The 21,658-nt window shown below is 40.9% G+C and overlaps 1 protein-coding gene across 3 annotated transcripts in view; it reads right to left on the bottom strand.

Annotated features, from left to right (window-relative positions):
* The window catches only part of LOC139349182 (protein unc-13 homolog B-like), a 60,059-nt gene that overhangs the window by 9,995 nt on the left and 28,406 nt on the right, over positions 1 to 21,658 (bottom strand). For all 3 annotated transcript variants that reach the window (XM_070989756.1, XM_070989755.1, XM_070989754.1), the window contains exons 9-27: positions 17,160 to 17,453; positions 16,946 to 17,036; positions 8,921 to 8,967; positions 8,725 to 8,803; positions 7,755 to 7,829; positions 7,292 to 7,511; positions 6,904 to 7,131; positions 6,604 to 6,745; positions 6,160 to 6,329; positions 4,151 to 4,266; positions 3,775 to 3,938; positions 3,104 to 3,254; positions 2,739 to 2,807; positions 2,422 to 2,511; positions 2,126 to 2,263; positions 1,833 to 1,963; positions 1,578 to 1,663; positions 295 to 421; positions 108 to 204 (exon numbers count right to left, since the gene is read on the bottom strand). In XM_070989756.1, coding sequence (XP_070845857.1) covers positions 108 to 204; positions 295 to 421; positions 1,578 to 1,663; positions 1,833 to 1,963; positions 2,126 to 2,263; positions 2,422 to 2,511; positions 2,739 to 2,807; positions 3,104 to 3,254; positions 3,775 to 3,938; positions 4,151 to 4,266; positions 6,160 to 6,329; positions 6,604 to 6,745; positions 6,904 to 7,131; positions 7,292 to 7,511; positions 7,755 to 7,829; positions 8,725 to 8,803; positions 8,921 to 8,967; positions 16,946 to 17,036; positions 17,160 to 17,453 — 2,515 coding nt within the window. The remainder of the gene's footprint in view (positions 1 to 107; positions 205 to 294; positions 422 to 1,577; positions 1,664 to 1,832; positions 1,964 to 2,125; positions 2,264 to 2,421; positions 2,512 to 2,738; positions 2,808 to 3,103; positions 3,255 to 3,774; positions 3,939 to 4,150; positions 4,267 to 6,159; positions 6,330 to 6,603; positions 6,746 to 6,903; positions 7,132 to 7,291; positions 7,512 to 7,754; positions 7,830 to 8,724; positions 8,804 to 8,920; positions 8,968 to 16,945; positions 17,037 to 17,159; positions 17,454 to 21,658) is intronic.

The raw sequence follows: 21,658 nt of genomic DNA on the forward strand, positions 1-21,658 counted from the left end.
ATTATCAATATTCATTCCACTGTATAGATGCCATAAAACAACCTTCTGAGGCCCTTGTGTTGAATTGGACCATTTGATATATCAAAGGTAAATTTAAATGTCCTTACTCCATCTTTTTTGTCTCTCTCTAGGGCTCCGTGCATAAACTCCATAGAGACATCCTCATTTTCTTCCAACCACTGCAGCACAAACTGTAGGAACCACCTACAAGGGAAAATCAAGACAACCAGAGTTATTAATCATTTATTTATTGATTGATTTTTCTGGAAACGTGAATAAGTCAAAAGCACTTACGATGGGTATTCGGGAACAGCACCCTTAACATTTGGCAGCTCCTTGACATATTCATTGTAGAGCCACTTGACCTTGAAGTGCAGGTTCATGTAATCAGTGCTCTTACACAGTCTGTGCTTCTCATGCTCTGCAGATGCAAAGATATGAAAAATAGCTTGTGAGCATTGTGATGAGGTTTTGCCAGGGGGCGGGAGAGATTCATGTCATAAAACTGCATTATGGGAAGGGAAGGATCAAGGGTATTCAAAAGTCTTTTTGATAATTTTGACCAGTCCTTTAAAATGTATTTAGCTTCTGCTAAGCTTAAGAAGTTATTTTTACAAAGAAAAAAGGACTGTAGATTTTGTTACTCATCATATACATTGAAACGAACAATTATATATTATATAATAATATTACATGATTTGTGATTCTGGACTTTATAAAAAAAACTGAAGTGAATACAACTCTTAACTTTTAAATAGTCTTTGGTAGTGCTGCTGGAGCAAAATCTCTCTGGACTCATTCCATCTCTGAACATTTTCCATCATTTCTTATATTACCACATTACTGAAAATCAAAGGGCCACCACTTCTGTACTGTAGTATGTGAATCAGATACTTCACATTCTCTGCAGGGGATTCATCTTGAGGACAGGGGCTGGGATAAAAGCTGACTGCCTCAGGGGATTGGTGCTGCTGTACAGTACAGTACAGTGGAGAAAAATCACAGAAAGGCTCCTGGGAGAAATAAGCAGCTTTCAAACTCTTTCACTTCTTCTGTACCACTGTATCATTTCTACCCCAGAACTCTTGCCATTTCCACTTTCAGAATACTATAACAATTCTATGGTATGGCTCCACAGGATACAACAGAAACATACAGTATATGGAAGTACTATCATATATTATTTAGCGAGTCATGAGTGGAATCCAAAGACACACTATATAATACCTACAATATTCACACTGCTTTAAAGGTATACTTTTAATGGTGTTTTCTGAAGTAAGGTTACATGAGATACTGGAACTGGAACACTGTAGGTAACAGTAGACCAGTAACTCACATGTTCTGTGAGGTCAATGTTTTTGTCAAAGGAGTCTGGTGGCTTTGGAGAGAGAGATATATATATGTACACTCCTGCTGCTCAAAAAAATCTCAAACTATTAATATCTTCTGACGTTATCGATGACAATGCATTAAAAAAACCCGAACAATTCCTTACCCAGAAATCATAAATCCATCCTTGATAGTACACAGCATGGTACCGTGATAATGGATATCTGCCAATGAGTGTGACTTACCCTCCATTGCATACTTCATGTCTTGAGCAAACAAGGTCCACATGACCTCTGCTGACACTTTCCCTACGCTCAGTTCTTGAGGGAATCTGAGGGAGAGGCGACAATTTGACAAAGACCAAACAAACAAAAACATCATATGGCAGAATATCCGGATTTAAATGTCCATACTAATTGTTCTGAATAGTGAGAACTAAGTATCAAAGAGATCTGCTCCTACTAGTAGAAACAAGTGCCAACAGGAAAAATGTTACTGACTGGTTGAGCACAGGTGTGTAGGAGTTCCTGTCCTCTTCAATGATGGAGACAATGAGCATGATGAGTTTGGGCCAGAAGTCCAAGTTCTTGATGCTCGGACCCTGCTCCTCCAGCGGGAGCTCCTCCTTGTTCTGGATAAGAACACAACACTGTCAGAGACTTGAGAGAGGGTAAACACAATCAGTATAATGGATTTTATGTCTGCTTTCGTAGACATGTTGTCACTGTAATCCCTGGCAGCCAGGCTCAAGACACTGTACCTTGCACAGCTGGCTAATAAATGTGTGACTCACTGTGTCAATGGGTTGGTACTGTCTGCTGTACAGCTCGTGGCAGTTATTGAAGATGTAGTCATATGTAGAGTTGAGGCAGGCCTTGACACAGTCCCTCACCACCTGGCTGGCTCTTGGCGGAGACTGTAGCTCCTGGACCTGAACAACAGACGGAGACAGCAACACTGGCTGTGAGTGACAGCAAACAGTCATCGGCAGTACCTAATCTCCCATCAAGTGATAACCATTTGCTGACATCCTGCAGAGAGCAACTGCAGTAACAGCAAAGATAAACTATGTGAAACGCTGTTAGCTACCTTCATCCTGAAGAAGGTAATGCTGGTCAGAAGGTCCACAGTGGATTTCAAATCCTGCAGGCGATCCTTATTGCTGGCAGGAAAGTGGTTCTACAGGGACAAAGCAAGTTTAATTAAGTTTCATTTGCTAAATTCAATACAATTAATGACCATTACAGGTCTATAGTACCTATCAGCTAAAAAAAACATCATTATCACCACCGATAAAACTAAATATTCAATATCAAAGCAACAATGTAACTTTACTTAGTTACATATTTAGTTTTAAAGGAATATGAGTCACTAATGCCATGAATTTAGTACAATCAAAATCTTACCCTGTAGGTTGAGAGGTCAATGCGCAAGGAGTTGTGTAGCTGGTCTAAAAGCTTGACAAAGCGTTCTTTCTGTATGATGAATAAAAGAAAAAAAAATGTGAGAAACTATGACAAAAACACACACATATATATAGATATAGAGTTTGAGTTAAGTGGAAGGAAAAGACAGCAATGTACACAAAAAACGAAGACCACAAAGGCTGCATGTGTGTAAGTGTGACTAATAGAGAAAGGACGAGGGAGACAAAAATAGAGAGACAAGACACATTTATTGTGTACGTGTGTGTGTGTGTGTGTGTGTGTGTGTGTGTGTGTGTGTGTGTGTGTGTGTGTGTGTGTGTGTGTGTGTGTAAAGTAATACAGACCCCAAAATTGGAGGCAGCAAAACGATCAGAGGCGGACACATTGGTGGAGGCGGTTGTGTGGGCGTAGAAGGCATTGATATTGGCCAGCAGGGTGCTCATCACTGCAGGAACCCCGGGACACATGTACTTCGACGATAGACAGGCGAAGTGCCTGGAAGGAGAAGCAAAGCTAGATAAAGAAATGACACTTAGAAAGATGTTTTGTTCATATCTGTGCCTTTATTTGGGCAGTCTGTGTCCTCTCTGGGTCTTGTTTTCACTTAATGATCCCCTTGGAACGGTCATTTCACCTGCCCATCAGCTAACTGGCATGTTTAGGCTGAAGGATGACCCACTGGAGTGTACTTTCTGTGAATGATGGGCTCAGCTAACAGGCATTTGTATGGAGACAAATCCATCCTTAGCCCATTTCTAATTGATTTTCCTTCATTTGGAGGCCAACCGGGACCAACAATGGCATTGAGAGGCACTTTGATATGAGCATAAAAGGCAGAAACAGGAGGGTGAGGAACAAGGTGGATGAGAAGGTGACATGCACATGGACATGGACAGGAGAGAGAGAGAGAGAGAGAGAGAGAGAGAGAGAGAGAGAGAGAGAGAGAGAGAGAGAGAGAGAGAGAGAGAGAGAGAGAGAGAGAGTCAATCTGTCCACTGTGATATCTCAGACTCACGTCATGGCCTGGTAGATTGACTCAATGCCATAGCGCATAGCAAACTCGTCCACTATTTCTTGTGCCACATCGTCAAAGTAAACCTTCCACGCATCGTCTCCACGAGCTTCTGGGATTTTCACCACGCCTTGGCCCAGCACATCGGTTGAGTGGTGGAACAGGTTCTGGGATGGACAGAAACAAAAAGATTTCAGAATATGAAATAAGCCAACTTCTTATAAGAGAGACTAATTTATGGATTTTGGTCATCAACATAACATACGTCCTGTGGTGGCTGTTACTTTACTGACACACTTTCCTGAAAACATTAGGCTCAATTAATATCCTGTGTGTTTAGGTTCTTTACACAAGCACAGGCTTCTGTAGAATCAAATACCTCATGCAAACAGGTGTACTGCACATGATATGGAGCCACTTTCTCCTCTCCTTTGATCTCCACATTGATTTGGAGGCGAATGGCACCTGACACAGCTGACTTATCTGTCCTCTTCTCTGTAATCAAAGACAAATACACACATTTCTGATTCATAACTCCAATCCAAATCTGTGACACGGACGCACAAGATACCAGGTCCGTTAACACAACAGTAATTACACACTATCAACATGGCAGTTCTATTGTAGGGGGTCCTGTTTCTACAGTTTGATGGCCGTGCAGAGCCGGCAACGCTAATAGAGGTCCTCCAGCTGATAGTGAGGGAGACAATGGCAGTGGGCTGTGTGGATCTGTGCCTGATCACCGAAGACACTTGAGCTGGAGCCTCTCTGGAGGTGAAGTACTTGGCGGCTCAACCCTGCTATTTGCCCTGACAGGCACATCATTAGGGGTAATTTGTACATGTCGGTGGAGCGCTCGATTTCCGACTGGAGTGCTGCTCCTTGATAATCACACATCAGGAGGAGAAAGGGGGAGAGTAGGGGGGAGGGGCGCTTCCGAGCGCAAGAAGATAGAGATGGAGAAGGGAAAATGTTTGAAATGTATGAGGCATATTACGTGGCTGATCATTAATTTTGATTTGAATTCCTGATGACTCCAAACCAACAGCGTATTCTGCTCATGTGACAAATTGAGCACTTCACGTCTTTCAGTTTAAAACAAACAACAGATTCTTTGGTACATTTATATTCAGTGTCATAATGTTCCAGTGGAAGAATTATTGTTTTCACAGTGAAGTCAATTTCAGCACTTTGAACAAGTAGAAACAAGACTGAGATCAAAGCAATATGACATGATGCCTGAGGTGGGTAAATCTATCAGTTAGTCTCTGGGGAGTGTTCATGAACCAACATTGAGTCGATGTTTGGATGAAAGCTGCTTTCCTATGCCCATTGTCTAAAGACAATGTGCTTTTTTCTGCATGATAGAAATGACATGATCGGGAAGAGATGTTATCCTGTGAGGCATCCAAGCCACTTTTAGGCTGCGCAACAGGCTGATAAATCAGCTCCTGTGTACTTGTAAGTGACTGTATTCAGAACTATCTCATGGAAATATCTTCACACCCAGTGGGATGGTACTGGGGACTGTCATGAAACAAGATATTTTTCCTGAAATGAGAACAACCATCAGCAAGCAAGAAGGGGTGTCACAGAATAAGCTTGCCCGGGAAGGCCAGTATTACTATGCAGGTTAACATGGGCCTTGGGGCCACTCATTGCCTGTGTAAAAAAACAAACAAATAAAAAAAATGTAGCTGCAGGGAAATAAGGTGTGAGTAATGAGGTTCAAACAAACCACTAACTGGAATGACTGAAAATAGGGCTCTTCATACCAAACACCATCAGACAGATGTGAAAAAGAGTATATGCCTCGATCAGAAGCAGATCAATCCTTCATTGAGAGTAAATAAAGTGCAATGCACTCCAAGTTCTTATACAGTAGATGATTTCCTTGCAGAGCAGAGAGAAAACACCTCAGGTATAACACTCAGCAAAAGAGACAAGGTAAATGAGGAACCTCATGATACAAGGTCCCCAGGATTTAATATAATTTGTAAATTTTTTCTTCAGGATCCAGGGAGTTGTGTTTCTCACCAGTACACCATCAAGAGACAAAATGTGGCTGTTACTCTCACTGTCTGCAAGATTTAAATTATAGTAGTCATTATATACTTTTTTTATTATATACTTTTCCTTGACTGAAGGTGGCGACACTACTGCCAGCTATTACTGACTGAGTCAGAACTAACGTAGCTCCATTAAAGACAGAATGAGGAGGATATGTTGGTTTGTCAACACAACATTCAGAGCGGAGAGGGATTATTTTTCCTGTTCATCCTGCTTTTAAATCCAAATATACTGATAAAACTGACCATGTTTCATTCCTCTCCTGGAATATACATTATGATTGTAACTGTATGACCATAAACAAGACAGCATACTGACCCAGGTTGTACCAGACGTCCATTTCTCCACTCAGTGTTCGAACTTCAATTATACTCTGGCCCAGGAAATCATCAGATTCCCTCTTGAGACGCTGCTTCACCCTTGATTTGATGTCATCATCCTCATCCCACACACGTACTTTTATTCGGTCTGAGGAATTGTGGCACTCACTAATGAAAAAGAACATAGATTTAAGTAAAATATAATACAGGAAGCAATTTCATAGAAGATAACATTGCTGGTCCAGTGTTTATGACTTATGATGACAATGTGTGATCTTTTTTAAAAAGAAACTTCAGACTTTGATGAATCCTACTAAGCTTAAGCCTAGCTTATGCCATGCTTTTATACATAAGCACTCACACCATTAGAAAGAACCTTGCACGAAAAAAGGTTAAAATCTACACACACACATTTTATAACCAGGAAATGTTAGTGACTTACAAGTGGAACTTCTCCTCCCAGACAGGGTTGAGGTTGCCATAAATGGTCTTGGTCCTCTTTTTGGTTTTGCCCACCTGAACAGTGACATACGGATCACTGGATCCTGTCTTGTCCTTCGCCTGAAGTCCTTGGGCACAAACGACTATTGCAATGATGGATTAAAAGAAAAAAGACATAAGGAACAACCATTAACATGAGCAAGAAGTACATAGTGTACTGCTGAGAGACTGATGCTGCACTTTAAAGTTGTGGTTGAATTAATCAGTTTTCTGTCAATTTTGATTTTGATCAGCAGGATACCTGTGATGGTGATCTTGGCTGACCACTTTGAGGTGCCATCCAGGACACTCTGCTTGATGGTCTTCATCTGCTGCGCATGGATGGTTTTACTGATGACATACACTTCCCTGATAAGTTCAAATATTTCTGGCTTGTTCCTTTCCCTGATCTTCATCCTGTCCTTCATGGCCATGATAATATTCTGAGTCCGGTCTTCAGCTCCATGCTTGGAGCTCTTCTCTGCTGCACCTAAACATTCAACAAAAATGGATGCAGATTAAAATGCTGTGCTGTCTCACTGGTAGCAGGGCATGTGACAAAATTCAACAAGTTGTTCATGAACCCTTACGGCAAGTCTTTTAAGATCTGTCACGAGAACTTTGTTATATGTTCTCTGGACAGTACTCACGTTGTAGACAGTCAGCATTCAGCAGCTCTTGGCACTTCTCGTGGCACTTGACCCCACACTCAGAGCAACGCATGCCTTGGCGGGCTATTCCCCACAGCAGCCCCTCACACTCATAGCAGTATGTGGGCGTCGTCGCGGTCCACACCTCAAAGTTATGTGGTGTAGTGCAGGATATGGGGTAGATGAGAGCCTGCAGGGTCTTCTTGTACACGTGGTTTTTCTGCAGAGAAGAGAATATTAGAATTTTAAATGTATGGAATTCCTTGATTAAGTTATAGGGAGGGAAATGGCTGATAAGAAAGATGGAAGGGTGCTGGGTAACACAGCATCACAAGCATGTGAAACGTGGTCTACCTTGTTGAGACACTCCAACACAATAAAAGGACCAAAATTATATTCTTTTTATGGACAGGTGGAATCATACAATAATGAGGACTGAGAAAGTTCAAGGTGTTACACTCACCAGCTCCTCATCCTTGATTGAGGATCGTGCAGCCATGGCTGATGCGATCCCCGCCTTCCTGGCTTGGACGAGGGACTGAACAACAGGGGACATTTTGGCCAAGTTAGCATTTCTTAGATGCATATATACAACCCACAACCAAGCACACCTCAAAACATTATGATGATGAAGGTCAGTATGGCTGGAAAGGTGGCCAGGGTACTTGCAAGGGTGGTGAGTAGGGTTAATTCCTACCAGATGAACAGAAAAACCCATGAGTATTATTAGTTTTAAGCAACTGGTTAAGAGGAGCTTACTAAAAAGGAGAACGTTATACCAGTATCAGCACCATAAAACAATAGCAAAACCATCAGCCACAGTAGGTGTGTTAGTAGTGTGTTCTATTGTTGAGCTTCTTAGTTTCTACATGGCTCAGCAGTGAGGAAAAATACAAACCGAAAAATGGGGGAATGATTTGTTGATTATATATATTTTAATGATAATATCAAGTAGGAAGAAAAGCTACCCATGACCAACAGGATGCATGCAAATGCTTTCATTTGTATAAAACAAGAGGTTTTCGATCAAAGGGTTCAACATGCTGTAGACATAAATGTTTGAGGCAACTACTGCTTTATTTGTCCTACTTGATATTTTGCACTTTAGTAGAAAAGGGAGCTGGGTTCTATTAACTTACCATAGCCTGACCAAGGAGATTGAATGCATTCAAGAGAGTTGTGGGGAATAGTTTCGGGTTTAAGAGAGGAGGGAGAGAGAAATTAGCAGTCTGATTTCATATTTGTCTCCATTTGTTGATAACAATCTCATCCCAAGTTCAGCTCAAAGGTGAATATAACTGTGACTTCTGTGGTGGTCTCATATATAGAAAGACATGCACTCACCAAGAAAGAACAAAACAAACGGGATGACATATGACACACTGTATTTACAGTATAGTGAAGAAATTAAGTTAGTTATGGTTAGTACTGACCACATCGCTGACCAAAGGGATAGGCTTCTTTTTACGCAGGTCTGGCATGCTGTCAATTCCATACAGACCAGATCCGCCACTATGCACCAACAAAAATAGTTTAAAAGTCAATTAAAAGTCCTCACATACAATAACACAACAGTACACAGCAGTGTATTGTCAAGCAAGCCAAATGTAGGCATATTATATGACTTACCCTGGTTTGACCCAGGCCTGTCTTGGATTGGGTTCTTCATCTCGAACCTATATGATGATTTTAAATGTGAGAATTTAGGCTGACAGCTTACAAAGTTGACACACAGCAGAATATTATTAGAAGAGGGAGGTAATGGAAAATTGCATTTGGTTGAGTTTCACCTCTCTGATGTTACAGAACATGCAAAGTCAAATAAAAAATGATGCCTTTCAAACACAGGATCAAATAAATGTTTCTGAACTCTATAATTGTAAAAGACCATAAGTAAAATGAAATGGTGGGCAACATATGCAGACAGAAAAAACACAAGAAGTTCTATTTCACAGTGCACAATGTATGTAATATCTGTTTTAAGAGACACCCCAGATAACCCAGACGAAGTACATAAAACTAAACATTTGCAATGACTATACAAAATCACCAAAACTGTGACTGGAGGACTACACAGATACACAAGTATTTTTTAGTTTTCCGTCAAAGGTAAAGTCTTTAATCACTGTCTGCGTTGTCTGTCCCTCAGATGACAGAAGTCTATAGTGGAGATTCCTCTGGGGTTCACTCTCATATGAGTTTCTGATGGCGTTTGAAAAACTGGGGAAAACATTAAGCAGAACTGGGGAACTGTACTCTAAAGCTAAAACAGTAATGAAACCTAAGATAAACTATTTATTATAAAGAATAACTGAAGTGAAGGCACAAATGCCTTTTCCAGAATTGTAAAATGAAGTTTTCAATAAATATTACATATCTACCCAAATTATAACCTTTTATATTGCTCTCAAGTACACACAAGAATTCTCTTTGACAAAGACAAGTAATGGAGAAAAATATAATAATGGAGAAAATAATAACAAAATGTATCTTAAATATGGAGCTGATGTATGAGTAACCTGATTATCTTCTCTCCCATACTCTGCAAAGAAAAAAAAAAAAATCACAAAAAAATTTGCCACTGCGTGGAGTAAAAAAACTAATTTGAGCATATTTTCAAGACAGCAATTTAAAGAGAAACAACAAATCAGCTAATGATTCTCAAATCAACAAGTGTTTATAAAGATAGCCTGTATAATACAATTTAGATTTAATCTCAATTCTATACAAGTACTTGTAATCAGGTCATTAGACACTTCAACAGTGTACTTTTTGCTGTTATTACTGGGCTTGCCAGAGATTAAAAAAAAAAAATCTTTAAATATACCTGGAAAAAACTCGTCTTGAGATTGGGATCCATGAGATCCTTGAGAGCCGTGGGACCCCTGGGACCCTTGAGCAGATTTGGACAGTCTATGACGGGTTTGCCTCTTTTCCCTCAGAATGCGCTGGAAATTAGCTATACGCTCTTTGTGACTGGCATCAGCAGGCTTTCCTTGATTTACCTCATCAAGATGGTGGTTTTCCCTAATTGGACTTAACTGCACCTCGTCTGTATTGAGCGCTGGACCCAGTGGACTCTCGTCCTGCCTTGCTGGACAGTGGTCTGGTGTTAAGTCAAGGTTGGAAAGTTCCCCATCTGTTGGACATTCTCCTTTGCCCTGTGAAATCTCGACAGAGTGATACTCAGTTGGGGTACAGGGAGAGTGGGTTGCTTCATGGGGAGATGCTTGAAGGGAGCAGGGTAGGTTCTCATGTGCATCACTACAGTCGACATAGACCGAAGCCTCACTGTCCTCCTTTGGAGTGCCAAATTGAGGCAGATTTTCTGTCAGACTAACTTCTCCCTCTGTGTACTCTGTAATGCTCTGCTCCTGCACACTGGCCAGTCTGACAGGTGATGGAGATGCCTCAGACCCAGTATCATCTTTCACATCTTCAGGGTTGGATCCTTCCAACTTTTTCAGAGCCCCTTTTAAAGCTGACCTGAAAGTGAGTACAGCCTTGCTGAAAGTTGTTACATCAAAACCTACATTAGTGGTCTTGGAACTATTAGGATCTATTTCAGAAGACTCCTGTGACAAAGATTCTACTGCTTCATCCCTGGAAATGCTGTGATCTGTCCACTCCCGGTCCAAACTATCAGCAGAGCCCAGATCAAGAGTGTCACCAGAGGAGGGACAGTCATCACATGGTGAATGTGGCTCCAGGTAAGCATCATCACAGTCAGTCAACAGCACAGTGGAACAACTCAGACTCCTGGAGGGCCCACTGCCTACTTCATTTGCAAAAGCATCCATGGTGTGGTAACCAGAACTACGGGAGTATGGGCAGTTTGCGGAACAGTCGCACTCCAAATTTTCTTCCTCGGTTTGTAGTCTGGGGGGCCTCCAGTCCACCATACTGGAAGAACTTGAAGGGGAGTTGTAATTGTGTCCAAACAACAATGAGAGATGCTCAGAGCTGTTGTGTGAAGAATGACCTGGTGTGCTGCTTAGTGTCCCTTCTGTGGCACACCTGTCCCAAACACCGAGACAGTTCTCTAGTTCCTCTGCACTGTTTGCACAAGAGCAGATGTCTTCCTCACTCCAACCTCCTTCTCCGCTTACACTGTGCTGCATATCAACAGAAGGCCATCTGACAAATTCTCTGTCACCAGAGAGAAAACCTGCTTCTGGACAATTGGAACTGTATGAAGACAAAGAGCTAGCGCTTTCATAGCCATGGCTACGATGAAGCTCCAGGTAGCAGGGGTCAGGTTTTGCAGGGCCTAGTGTTTGCATGTTTGAGCTTTGCTCTGAGTTTCCTTCGTCTGTTTGCTGATGTGACTGGAGAGTGACTTTATCAACATGCCACTGTTTGGGTGGACTGTGAGATGGTATACATCCTGAATGAAGGGATGTTACAGCGTTCTGCCTACCCAGGCTTCCTCGCCTAATGTGGGGTGTTTGAGAAACAGGGCTAGGATGAGGTGCAGCTGAAGCCCCAGAGCACATCTCACCTATTTCACTGAGCACTGCATCAACGCAACAAGATACTTCATCCACCGAGCCTCGCACAGATGTCAGATACTGCCTCAGGTCAGAAATTTCCTCCTGGATCTTGTTGATGCCTTTCAGCTCTTTTAGGATATGTTCCACTATGTTACTAGAGACTTGTTCTCCCTCCTCATCCTCCATCTCCTCCTTCTCTTGTTCATTTCTGATCCTTTCATTGAGCCTGGGTATAGTATCCTTCACAACCCCAATGGCATCCTGGCAATCAGAACTGCTGTTTTCTCCGGATGGGGTGAGGTCAGCACTGGTGTCCACTGATGAAAGGTCATGAAGGGAGATATCCTCTGGCCCCTGCAGGCCCTTCTGTAACGTTCTGTGTTGGCTTTGCCCCACTTTGGGGCTCTGTGATCTATTCTTCTGCAGGTCTCCCCTCTTGGGTGAGAGTGGAAGTAGTTCTGATTTGTAGGGTTCATCCTGTCCACTGAAGTGTCCTCTGGGGAGCATCCCTGAGAAGTGGCACTCTTGATCAGCTGTTCCCACACATGGACAAAGCACCACCTAAGTGACTCCTATTTAGGGTGATGTAAGCATAAGCCAATATTTTAAACTTCAAATGACTGGGTACCTGCACCATGACTGACAAGAGAAAATAATAAGTTATTGTGTTGACAAAAGCAGTGAAAACTCCATACACCGGTCTGCATTTGTTGGGTGACAACTTTACCATAGGAATCTCACTTGTAGCTCATTTGGATAGTAGGTGTAGTGCGATGCCTTCGTTCTGCTATTTGTCTCTCCCATAAAATAACAACAAAACATATTTTTACAACATACACTGCTCATTTTAATTCAACTCATTGAAGTGGAATGAAAACAGAGACTTAAATAAATTGTTTCAACACTAGTCTTAGTTGTTATTTTTTTGACCAACAGACCATATATTTAAGAGAAAAAGAAGTGGTAATTCTAACTTCTGGTGCTGATTACAAGGTAGTTGAGTTTCAACAGTCAACAGGTGAATCAACAGATTAAAACACCTATGGGATGTTACACTGACATTTGAGATCACTGTGACAGATAACACTATGCAGTGTACTACAGAAGTAGCATTGACAGTGTTGCTTTAACTGACAACTCAGTCAGAGTAGCAACTTGCAGAATGTATACCATCCAGCTGCTTAGATCTCTGTAATTAGGATGGTTTGGAAAGACAGCTTGGCAATTAGATGACAGGTCAATTCTTTCCTCTAAGGCCATGCCATTCTTTCACACCCATAGCAGCTGCACAGCTTGATAGCTTTGACCCACTGCCTACAGCGTGCACACTAAAGCATTATTGAATACCTCAGAAATGCAACAGAATTCTATCTGATGGCATTCCATTTCAAAAATGAAAGTCCATGTTGAGCAATTATATGGATATGTCTCAAATGCTCCTTCCATTTAGTCATAATGCATATTTCACACAGCTCAGTGATATCATCTTGGTCCACTGAGGATAATCATGTAGATAATGACATCAGGATTTAAGAAAATCCTTTAACTTTAATGGTATCAAGGAGAATGTATAGTTCTTTCTGGATTGCGACCATTTAAGAACATTAAATACATAAAGTTGACTGTTACTTGCTCTTTTTTAAATTGCTTTATCTCCAACTAAAAATGGGGCCAGAGTCTTTGTGTGATCTCTGAAAAATATTCTAAGGTTTTAATTACAGTCTTAAACAAAACAGTGTTTTTAACCGCTTTGACTGCAAATTATAAAGGATGCAAGCTGATTTCTAGATATTTTTAATCTCTGTTTGAATTACCAAGATGAGTATTGTTTTGGAAAAGGTTTAATAAGATAATATAATGAGATTATAGAACTATTATGTGCCTTAACTTTCGTTTTGGAAAGTGGATTCCGTATTCCATTAAATAAATTATTCCAGAGTGTATAGTTGCTAACTACATTAACCCACCCGTGCACTGAAGGTCTCCAATAAGCACTGAAGGTGTGTGTTAGCCTGATAACGGTTTGGTAGGCGTAAAAGTGTAATCAAGCCTATCAGATCAGAATGTTTCCTATCACGACTGAATTTGAAATTAAGCTGATGAGCATATCAGCTAAATGGAATTAGGCTATTCGAAATTAACTGGGAGCATTATGCTTTTCATTAACATATCATCTGTAAATGTTCTTTCATTTCTGATGACTTAATTAAATAACGTAAAAATAAATACGAACAGGAACATCTATCTTAAATACACTTGCTGTGGAACACATTTGGTGTTTTCAACAAATAATGATAACAATAGAAAACATCTTTAACTACACTTCTGAGGGCCACTGACATTGTCACAGATGGTCATAATCCACTATGTGTGCACTCTAATAGTCAGTGAATTATCAGTTAACTGTCCAGGATACAGAAAGGCTGAGGGGCTGGTTAGGGTCAGGTCCATTTTCCAGGCCAGTAACAGTAATAGCCTGCAGCAATCTATTTTCTCTACTTACTGAATGGTCTGTGGCCTGGATTAAAAAAAAAAAAAAAAAAAAAAGAAAGAAAGATTTATTGCTTTTGAAGTTTTTAAGTTGACTTCTTATTTAAGAACGACATTTGCTATGAAATTTAAAATCAACTGAATACTGAAAAAAACTCAAATTAAGTCAGTTTTGTAGAAGTATTAAGATACATAAGACTTCTCTCTGTATACTACCCAAATATAAGTTGGGAATAACACGTATTACCTCATACATATATACATGTACATATTATTTCATCAAAGTCCATACAAACTTAAGACTAAGTGCATAAAATGACAGCAATGTATATTAAAATGTGAACCTTACCTTACAGGAAAAAAATATATATATGATCAAGAACAACCTGTAGATATCATCTTGCAAAATCCATTAAATCCACACAGAGGCTGGCTCAGCAGATAATTAACGGTAATTTCCTTATCTTTATTCAAAATGTATCCGTGGGTATATAACTGAATTATCTTATTGAATGTGCTCTGCCTCAATCAAAGCAGTAAATCTTCTTTAGCTGAATTCCTCATTTCTACCTCTGGCACGACAGTGGCAGACCACGATCACACAGCGGTTCACACTCGGAGCAGCCATCCTTACGTCCCTCCCACCCTCTTGCATGCTTTCTCTGCTCTCTCTCCTTCTGTCCTCTGGCAACATATTCCAAGCACAAAGCTAATCTGAAGCTGTGAGACTGCCAGCTCTCACAGCTTTCACTCTTTTTTCTGTTTCCACATCTGCCAGTTGCTGATATTTGTGATTTTTCTCTTTCCATTCATAAAAAGTGACAACACTTGTGTTAAACATATCAGTGTCACTGCTTTGCCTTAGTTAATAGACAATTGTAAAGAGAAATGGATTTCTATTCATGGATTACAGTTCAGTCATATCAAATACAGTATAGAAACTCATATTGGAAATGGGTCTGGCAGCCAGTTCCACTTCCTACTCTAGATTTGCCCCTGTGTGTGGAGGAAACTGTAAACACGGCAAGCAGCTCATCTCATTCTATCCTTGGAATACAAGGAAGCATGTAAGGTTGTTTTACAGCATCAAGTCTAGCATTTGTATTTTTCTGGGCACTGTTATACATCAAGACAAAGAATAGTCAGTTTTAATACATTTAATAGTCTTTGCAGCATTTAGACTTGGGTCTTAAGTGTTTCCCTTCATCCTGTAATATATGGCACTTGCAGTAGACCTTACACCTTGCTTTCCATTTATATTCATGTATTCAATCAGCCATCATTTACAGAACATGTTCGTCTCAACCTGCCCATGCAAAGCAATCGTTATAATGGAGCCAAGTGAGGTTCTATATGAGCTACTCCTTTACTACAGTGCCATAAAAAGCTTCATCAAGGGGATGAACCCCTTAGGGTTGAGAAATTCTGATGTTTTCATTATGAACACCCTCTAAAGATTTCAGATTGGGTTTAAATGCAGGATTATATTCAACATCTAATGACAAATTCCCCAGAAATGGTATTGGAGATTGGTCCAATTTGAGGATACATGGAATAGGATCTAAATCTGACACCAAAAGCAAATTATTACATGAGATTAAAAAAAAAAAAAAAAGTCATTTCCAACAAACAAGACTGGATGCAATGAAATAAATAATTGCCTAATTGTGTATTTATCAGAAAAAGTATGGGCTCCAACTGGTACAGATCATTATCTATCACTTGATATGTGAGATTAATAGCTTAGATGATGCAATAGCCACAACTCCCTTTCTCTTATATCCTTCCCTCTCATTAGATTGTTCAAATTTTGGCACAAGTACACACACCACTATTTTTGTAATGCCCAAGAGATGAAGAAGGTTAGCCGGTGGGTAATCACAATCAATCACAAGACGAAAAACTTTATTCTGCTTAAACCTAATTTTTCAAGATTTTGGCTCACTATGCATTTCCTTAAAAATTAATGTTTTTGTAGATTCTGCTAAAATACTAAGAGACAATATTTCAGGAAATATCACAAAGTCACAAATTAGTCATATACTGTAGTAGCCTTTCACGGTAGAACCCGAGGACTCCAACTAGTGAACCACCTATTAATGCAAATTATAGGTCTCTTAAGTGATGATTAATATGACAGATGATGTGATGGACCTAAGTCAAGAGAGGGACATTACACATGAGACTCACAATCACAGTGCCATGCGCAGAGAAAAAACACCAATGAAGACTGAGAGAGGGAGAGGAGAGGAGGCAGAGACTCTAAAAGGAATTGCAAATGCAACTGAAAACTTCAATCATCCTTAACTTGAGAATGAATTTTGGAGTGCCTTTGATGAGAATGCTCAAAGGCTATCTAAGATCTGTCTATGAATGCTATGGTCCCAAGAACTAATGCACATAGCCACAAGGGCACAACTGGATTGTTGGGGAACAGGAGTAGACAAACAATTGCAGTTGTATTCTAATAAACCTTAGAGCATCATCTTTAACAATCAAAGAGGTTAAACTCAACCATTTTCAAATAATTCCAAAGCGAGTGTATGTCTGTGTATGCATGTGTAATCTTTGTGGACAGTATGTGTGGAAGAGGAGGAATGAAGAGGGTATGAAAGTCAGACTTAAGAGGTTTTGAGATATCAGTTGTTGGTTGAAGTGAAACACTGCTTACCTCCCGGAGCTGAACTCTGACTTTATTGATGGCCTTCAACCAACGTACTCTGGATGGGGAAAAGGGTAATGGTGGTCCATCATCATGGAACCTGGATTATGCAGATTTAGGAGCAGAGGGTCAGAAAGAGCTGGAGAAAATTTCTCAGTTCCCATGCATCTTTATTATAGCACATACAAATATGAGTTGAATTCTGTGCAAAAAAAAAATATACCTCTGGAGTTTAGAGGACCCTCTCTCTGCTGGAGTGTCATTTTTCAGGCCTTGTCCTACTTCAGGGGACAACCTATGTATGTTGTGTTCACCAACAGCAGAGTGTCCATTGGTGGGAAGATGTCCATTGGTGCGTGGCTGCCCACTGGTGGTGGGGTGAAATCCAGTGCTGTGGTAGGAGTGGAATGACTCCTCCAGTTCTGACCCTCCAGTGCTCTCCTGGCCAGTCTCACTAAGCTGGGAGCTGGTCTGGCTCAGGTTTCCTGATGACCCAAAGTGACTACTTTCCACTGGACTACAACGGTGAGAGAGGAGTGAGGAAAATATTCAATGTCAGAATTTTTTTTTTGAGATCATAACTGGGTGAAACACTATCTCTAAATATTTTTATGGCTTATATTGTCCTCCTGGATAGATAAATGGGGATTATTACTTAGTACTTACTCATTTTAGAAAAAGTTTTGATAGTTTTTATACTGCTGAAACAATCAACCCAAGGAAATATTTTTGGGCTGTAATAAAGCCCACTCATCTACTAATAACAGTGTGCAAATGCTATTTAACTATTTAGCAAAGGTGTATATTTATTAACAACTTGTCTAAATGATCAATTGGTATAGCTACACACACCGTATCATGCATTAAAAAATATACAACCTTGCAGGCAGGCTGTGGCATGTTACAAAGTAATGAAAATGTGAAAAACTGTAGCACTTTGTTAGCATGATCATTAAACACTGTATATACTGTATATATCAATTTTGTGGTATAAAATTCCCTGTAACTGCTAGTCCTTACTAAAAGGGTATATTTCTGCACACGACATCTGCATATTTTATTGTCAATATTTTTCTTTCATCTGTCCACAAGACAGAACACGTACAGTATACAGTGTACAATGGTTAATTATCTTAGGGAGATGTAGAGTTGAAGTACAAATGATGAAAATAAAATATGCAGAGTTCATCTGTGTGTTTGAAATTTTACCCTTTATAAAGTGGCATTTCAAAACCAATTTCATTTTTTGGGGGGAAGAAGGCAGAGCAATACAATTTTAACATCTGAAATGATTCAGAGTTAAAAAGGTAAGGATTTCCAAAATTTGACTCAAGTGAAGAGATAAGCATAACAAAATCTAAAATAATATCCACCATATAAAATAATATACAACACAAATGATACAATGATGACAGAATTCCATGCTAGACAAAATTTACATTATTTATAGGTCTTTTATCTCTCTGTCATGAGCAAATGAATGATTATGTACATTCACTTGTGAATTTCCTGTGATTCTAGAAATATGTAAATTTTGTTTTTGGAATTCTGTTTTGAAGTGACATGTAAAATTATGTAATTTTTGCTACATCAAAGAATACTTATATCAAAGAATACAGACACACACACACACACATATACATTATGCTCAAGCTAAAATACTAAATTAAACTAGTGATTAAAATACTTAATTAAACAAATTATGGATGGACTGCAGAGATGGACAGGGAATACATTTTTTGTCATTGTCAATGCATCATAAATGGTGAGGAGGATGCCATTTATTATGCTTCTACTAGCCTTTTTGCATTCAATAGATCCATCTTGGACTGGTTGTCCAGCTGCACTCCAGAAGTAGGACCTGCGGAGGGGTATGTTTCTACAAGCCTTTCCTTCTCCTCTGGGGTCAGGGATGCTGAAGGATCTACTTCAGGAGTGGAGATGCAAATCTGGGGGTTTGTGATATCGTCTGTGGAACCTACCGATTCAGTTTTGTGGGCCTCAGCTGCTGCAACCTTTTGTGCAGTATGTGTTTGACCACTTGCTGGCTTGTTGTTTGTTTTGGGTTGAGATGTTGTAATTGGGTCAGCTTGTGGCTTGGGTGGCTCTGCCTGCCAAGGAAAGCTTATTTTTGTCCCAAATAATGATGTTGGGGTTTGCTCTTGTTTTCCAGCAACAGGTTTTTCCTCTTGAAATAGGCCCCCAGAGAGGGTTTTTAATCCCGAAAACAGACCACTGCCTCCCTCTGTTTGAGGCACTGACTGTGTTGTTGCTGAAAATAGGGATCCAAGAGATTTTCCTGCATCGCTCTGTGTCGATATCAAACCAAACAGAGACTTCGCTTGAGGAGGCTCTGCATTGTTGGGCAACTGGTTAACTGGAGGAGCTATATTAAAATGTGCTTCTTGGGTATCAGGTGGGACTGATTTGTCACTTTCTTTAATCTGAGGGTCTCCTTTAATGACAATGGGCTTCTCATTTATAATCTCTCCCTCAACAGCTGACTTTTCTTTTTCAGTGTCATCTACCTGATGGGTGGGGTCACAGGAAGTGCTTATAGAAGCACTTGTGACAGCAGAGCTTTCTGGAGAAGCTGCCTCAGATGTACTCCTGCTTGTTAGGCTGCTTAATTGTTCTTGATTATCTGGTAGGGTTGAGTCTACAGTTTTATTTGCGCTAGTCTCACGGTCTATTGGAGATACTCTCGGTGGTACACTTTCATTCTTAATCTGTGACTGTGGACTAGTGCCAGTTGTTTGCTTGGGCTCAGCTGGCATTGTTTCAGATGGCTTAGGTGGTTGTCCCATGCCCCCAAATAAAGATCCGCTTATGCCCCCTAGTATTGATGCTCCAGTCTGTGGTCCTGCTGTCTGAGCAGTGGCTCCTCCAAACATTCCTCCAAGTAAAGAACCACCAGGCTGTGCTATTGTAGCCGATCCCCCAAACATACCACCTAGTAATGATCCACCAGTCTGGGGACCTACAGACTTTGCAGTGGCCCCTCCTCCAAACATCCCGCCTAATATTGAACCTCCAGTGGTGGGAGCAGTGGTTTGAGGTGCAGACTGAGGAGCAGCCCCCTTGAATAAACTTCCCAGTAATGATGCCCCTGGCTGAGGAGCTGATGTCTCTGTGTTAGACCCACCAAAAATACCTCCTAATAGTGATGCTCCAGCCTGACCAGTAGTAGGGTGGGGTGCTGTTACACCTAGTCCAAAAAGCGAGTTCTTCTGCTGTTGCTGAGGACCTTCAGTGTCTGCAACTGTTGGTTTGAAAAGGGAGGACATAAAGCCTGTAACTGTATCTGTTGATGAGTCACCAATGGATTTCTCTGGCTCTGGAGGCTTTTGTTGTCCCTGGACCACAGCACTTGCTGACTGAATGACTGGGGTTTTCTCTTCTATTTTAGATGGTATTACATCTTGACTTGACTGACCACTCACAAGCTCTGGTCTTGCAGATTGTTGCGCTTTTACACAGATTTCAGATTCTTTGGACTGAATATCATCAGCTAAACCACTTGGCTTGTCAGCATCTTGACAATGGTCTTTTGTGACACTGGCATCAGTTTTGGGTAAGCTTGCCTCAAGACACTGAACTATGCTGTCAGGTCGCTGTTCTTCTCCTTGCTCATTGCTTTTGGTAGTAGTATCAACTGCAGATGTTTCAGAGCCAGCTAGAGCTGGAGCAGTTTTACTGTCATCACTGGATTTTGATACAACAGTTACATCCAAGGCAGTGTCAGTAAGAGCTGTATTTAATATTTTCTTTTCTTCATCAGATTTTAGTGTAGCTGTTGGAGTGGGTGTTGCAGGTGGAACAGATCCTCCAGGCACTGAAAGAGAACTTTTATTAGGTGTCTCATTGGGAACAGAAGCTCCAGATAAAATACCACCCAGAAGAGATGTACCAGTTTGAGCATTAGTTGTTTGAGAAGATGATCCCCCCAAAATACCTCCCAATATAGAACTACTATTAGGCGATGTTGAAGTTTGGTTTGCAGCCCCACCAAACATTCCACTAAATGGCCCACTGGCCTGAGGTGCTGTAGTTGAGGCTGCTGATCCTCCAAAAATTCCTCCCAAAATAGACCCTCCAGTCTGAGATCCAGCTGGAGCAGATCCACCAAATAAGCCTCCAAGTAAGGATGCCCCTGCCTGAGATCCTGTTGTCTGAGGAGCAGAGCCTCCAACCTTAGCAGGACCAACCTGAGGAGCAGCCTGAGGAGTAGACCCTCCAAATAAACCACCTAGTAGTGATCCCCCAGTTTGAGAATCTGCTGTTTGGGGCGAAGTGCCTCCAAACATTGTCCCTAATAGAGAACCTCCAGGCTGGGAAGAGGGCTGAGGGGCAGAACCTCCAAACACAGAGAACAAACCTTTGGCTGGTGCTTCCTTGGGGCCTGATGATCCAGGTGCAGACCCTGTAGTTGGAGGTCCAGAAAATAATGAAAGCAAACCTTTTCCTGGACTGTCTGACATCAATCCAGCTTGTGATGATGGAGTCTGCGGGCCTGATCCAGTGATCATAGACAGAAAGCCAGAAGCTGGTGGTTCTTTAGAGGGAGCAGGATCCTGGGATGGGCCTTCTGTGCTTGTTTGCTTTTGTACAGTAACACATTCTGTATTTGGTTCCATAGATGCAATATCAGTGCCTTTAATTGTGGCACCCTGTGTGGTATCCACAGTAGTATCAGTAGATGGACTATCGTGCACTACACTC

The sequence above is a fragment of the Chaetodon trifascialis genome, chromosome 20 (genome assembly GCF_039877785.1).
Source record: "Chaetodon trifascialis isolate fChaTrf1 chromosome 20, fChaTrf1.hap1, whole genome shotgun sequence".
NCBI classification, from domain to species: domain Eukaryota; kingdom Metazoa; phylum Chordata; class Actinopteri; order Chaetodontiformes; family Chaetodontidae; genus Chaetodon; species Chaetodon trifascialis.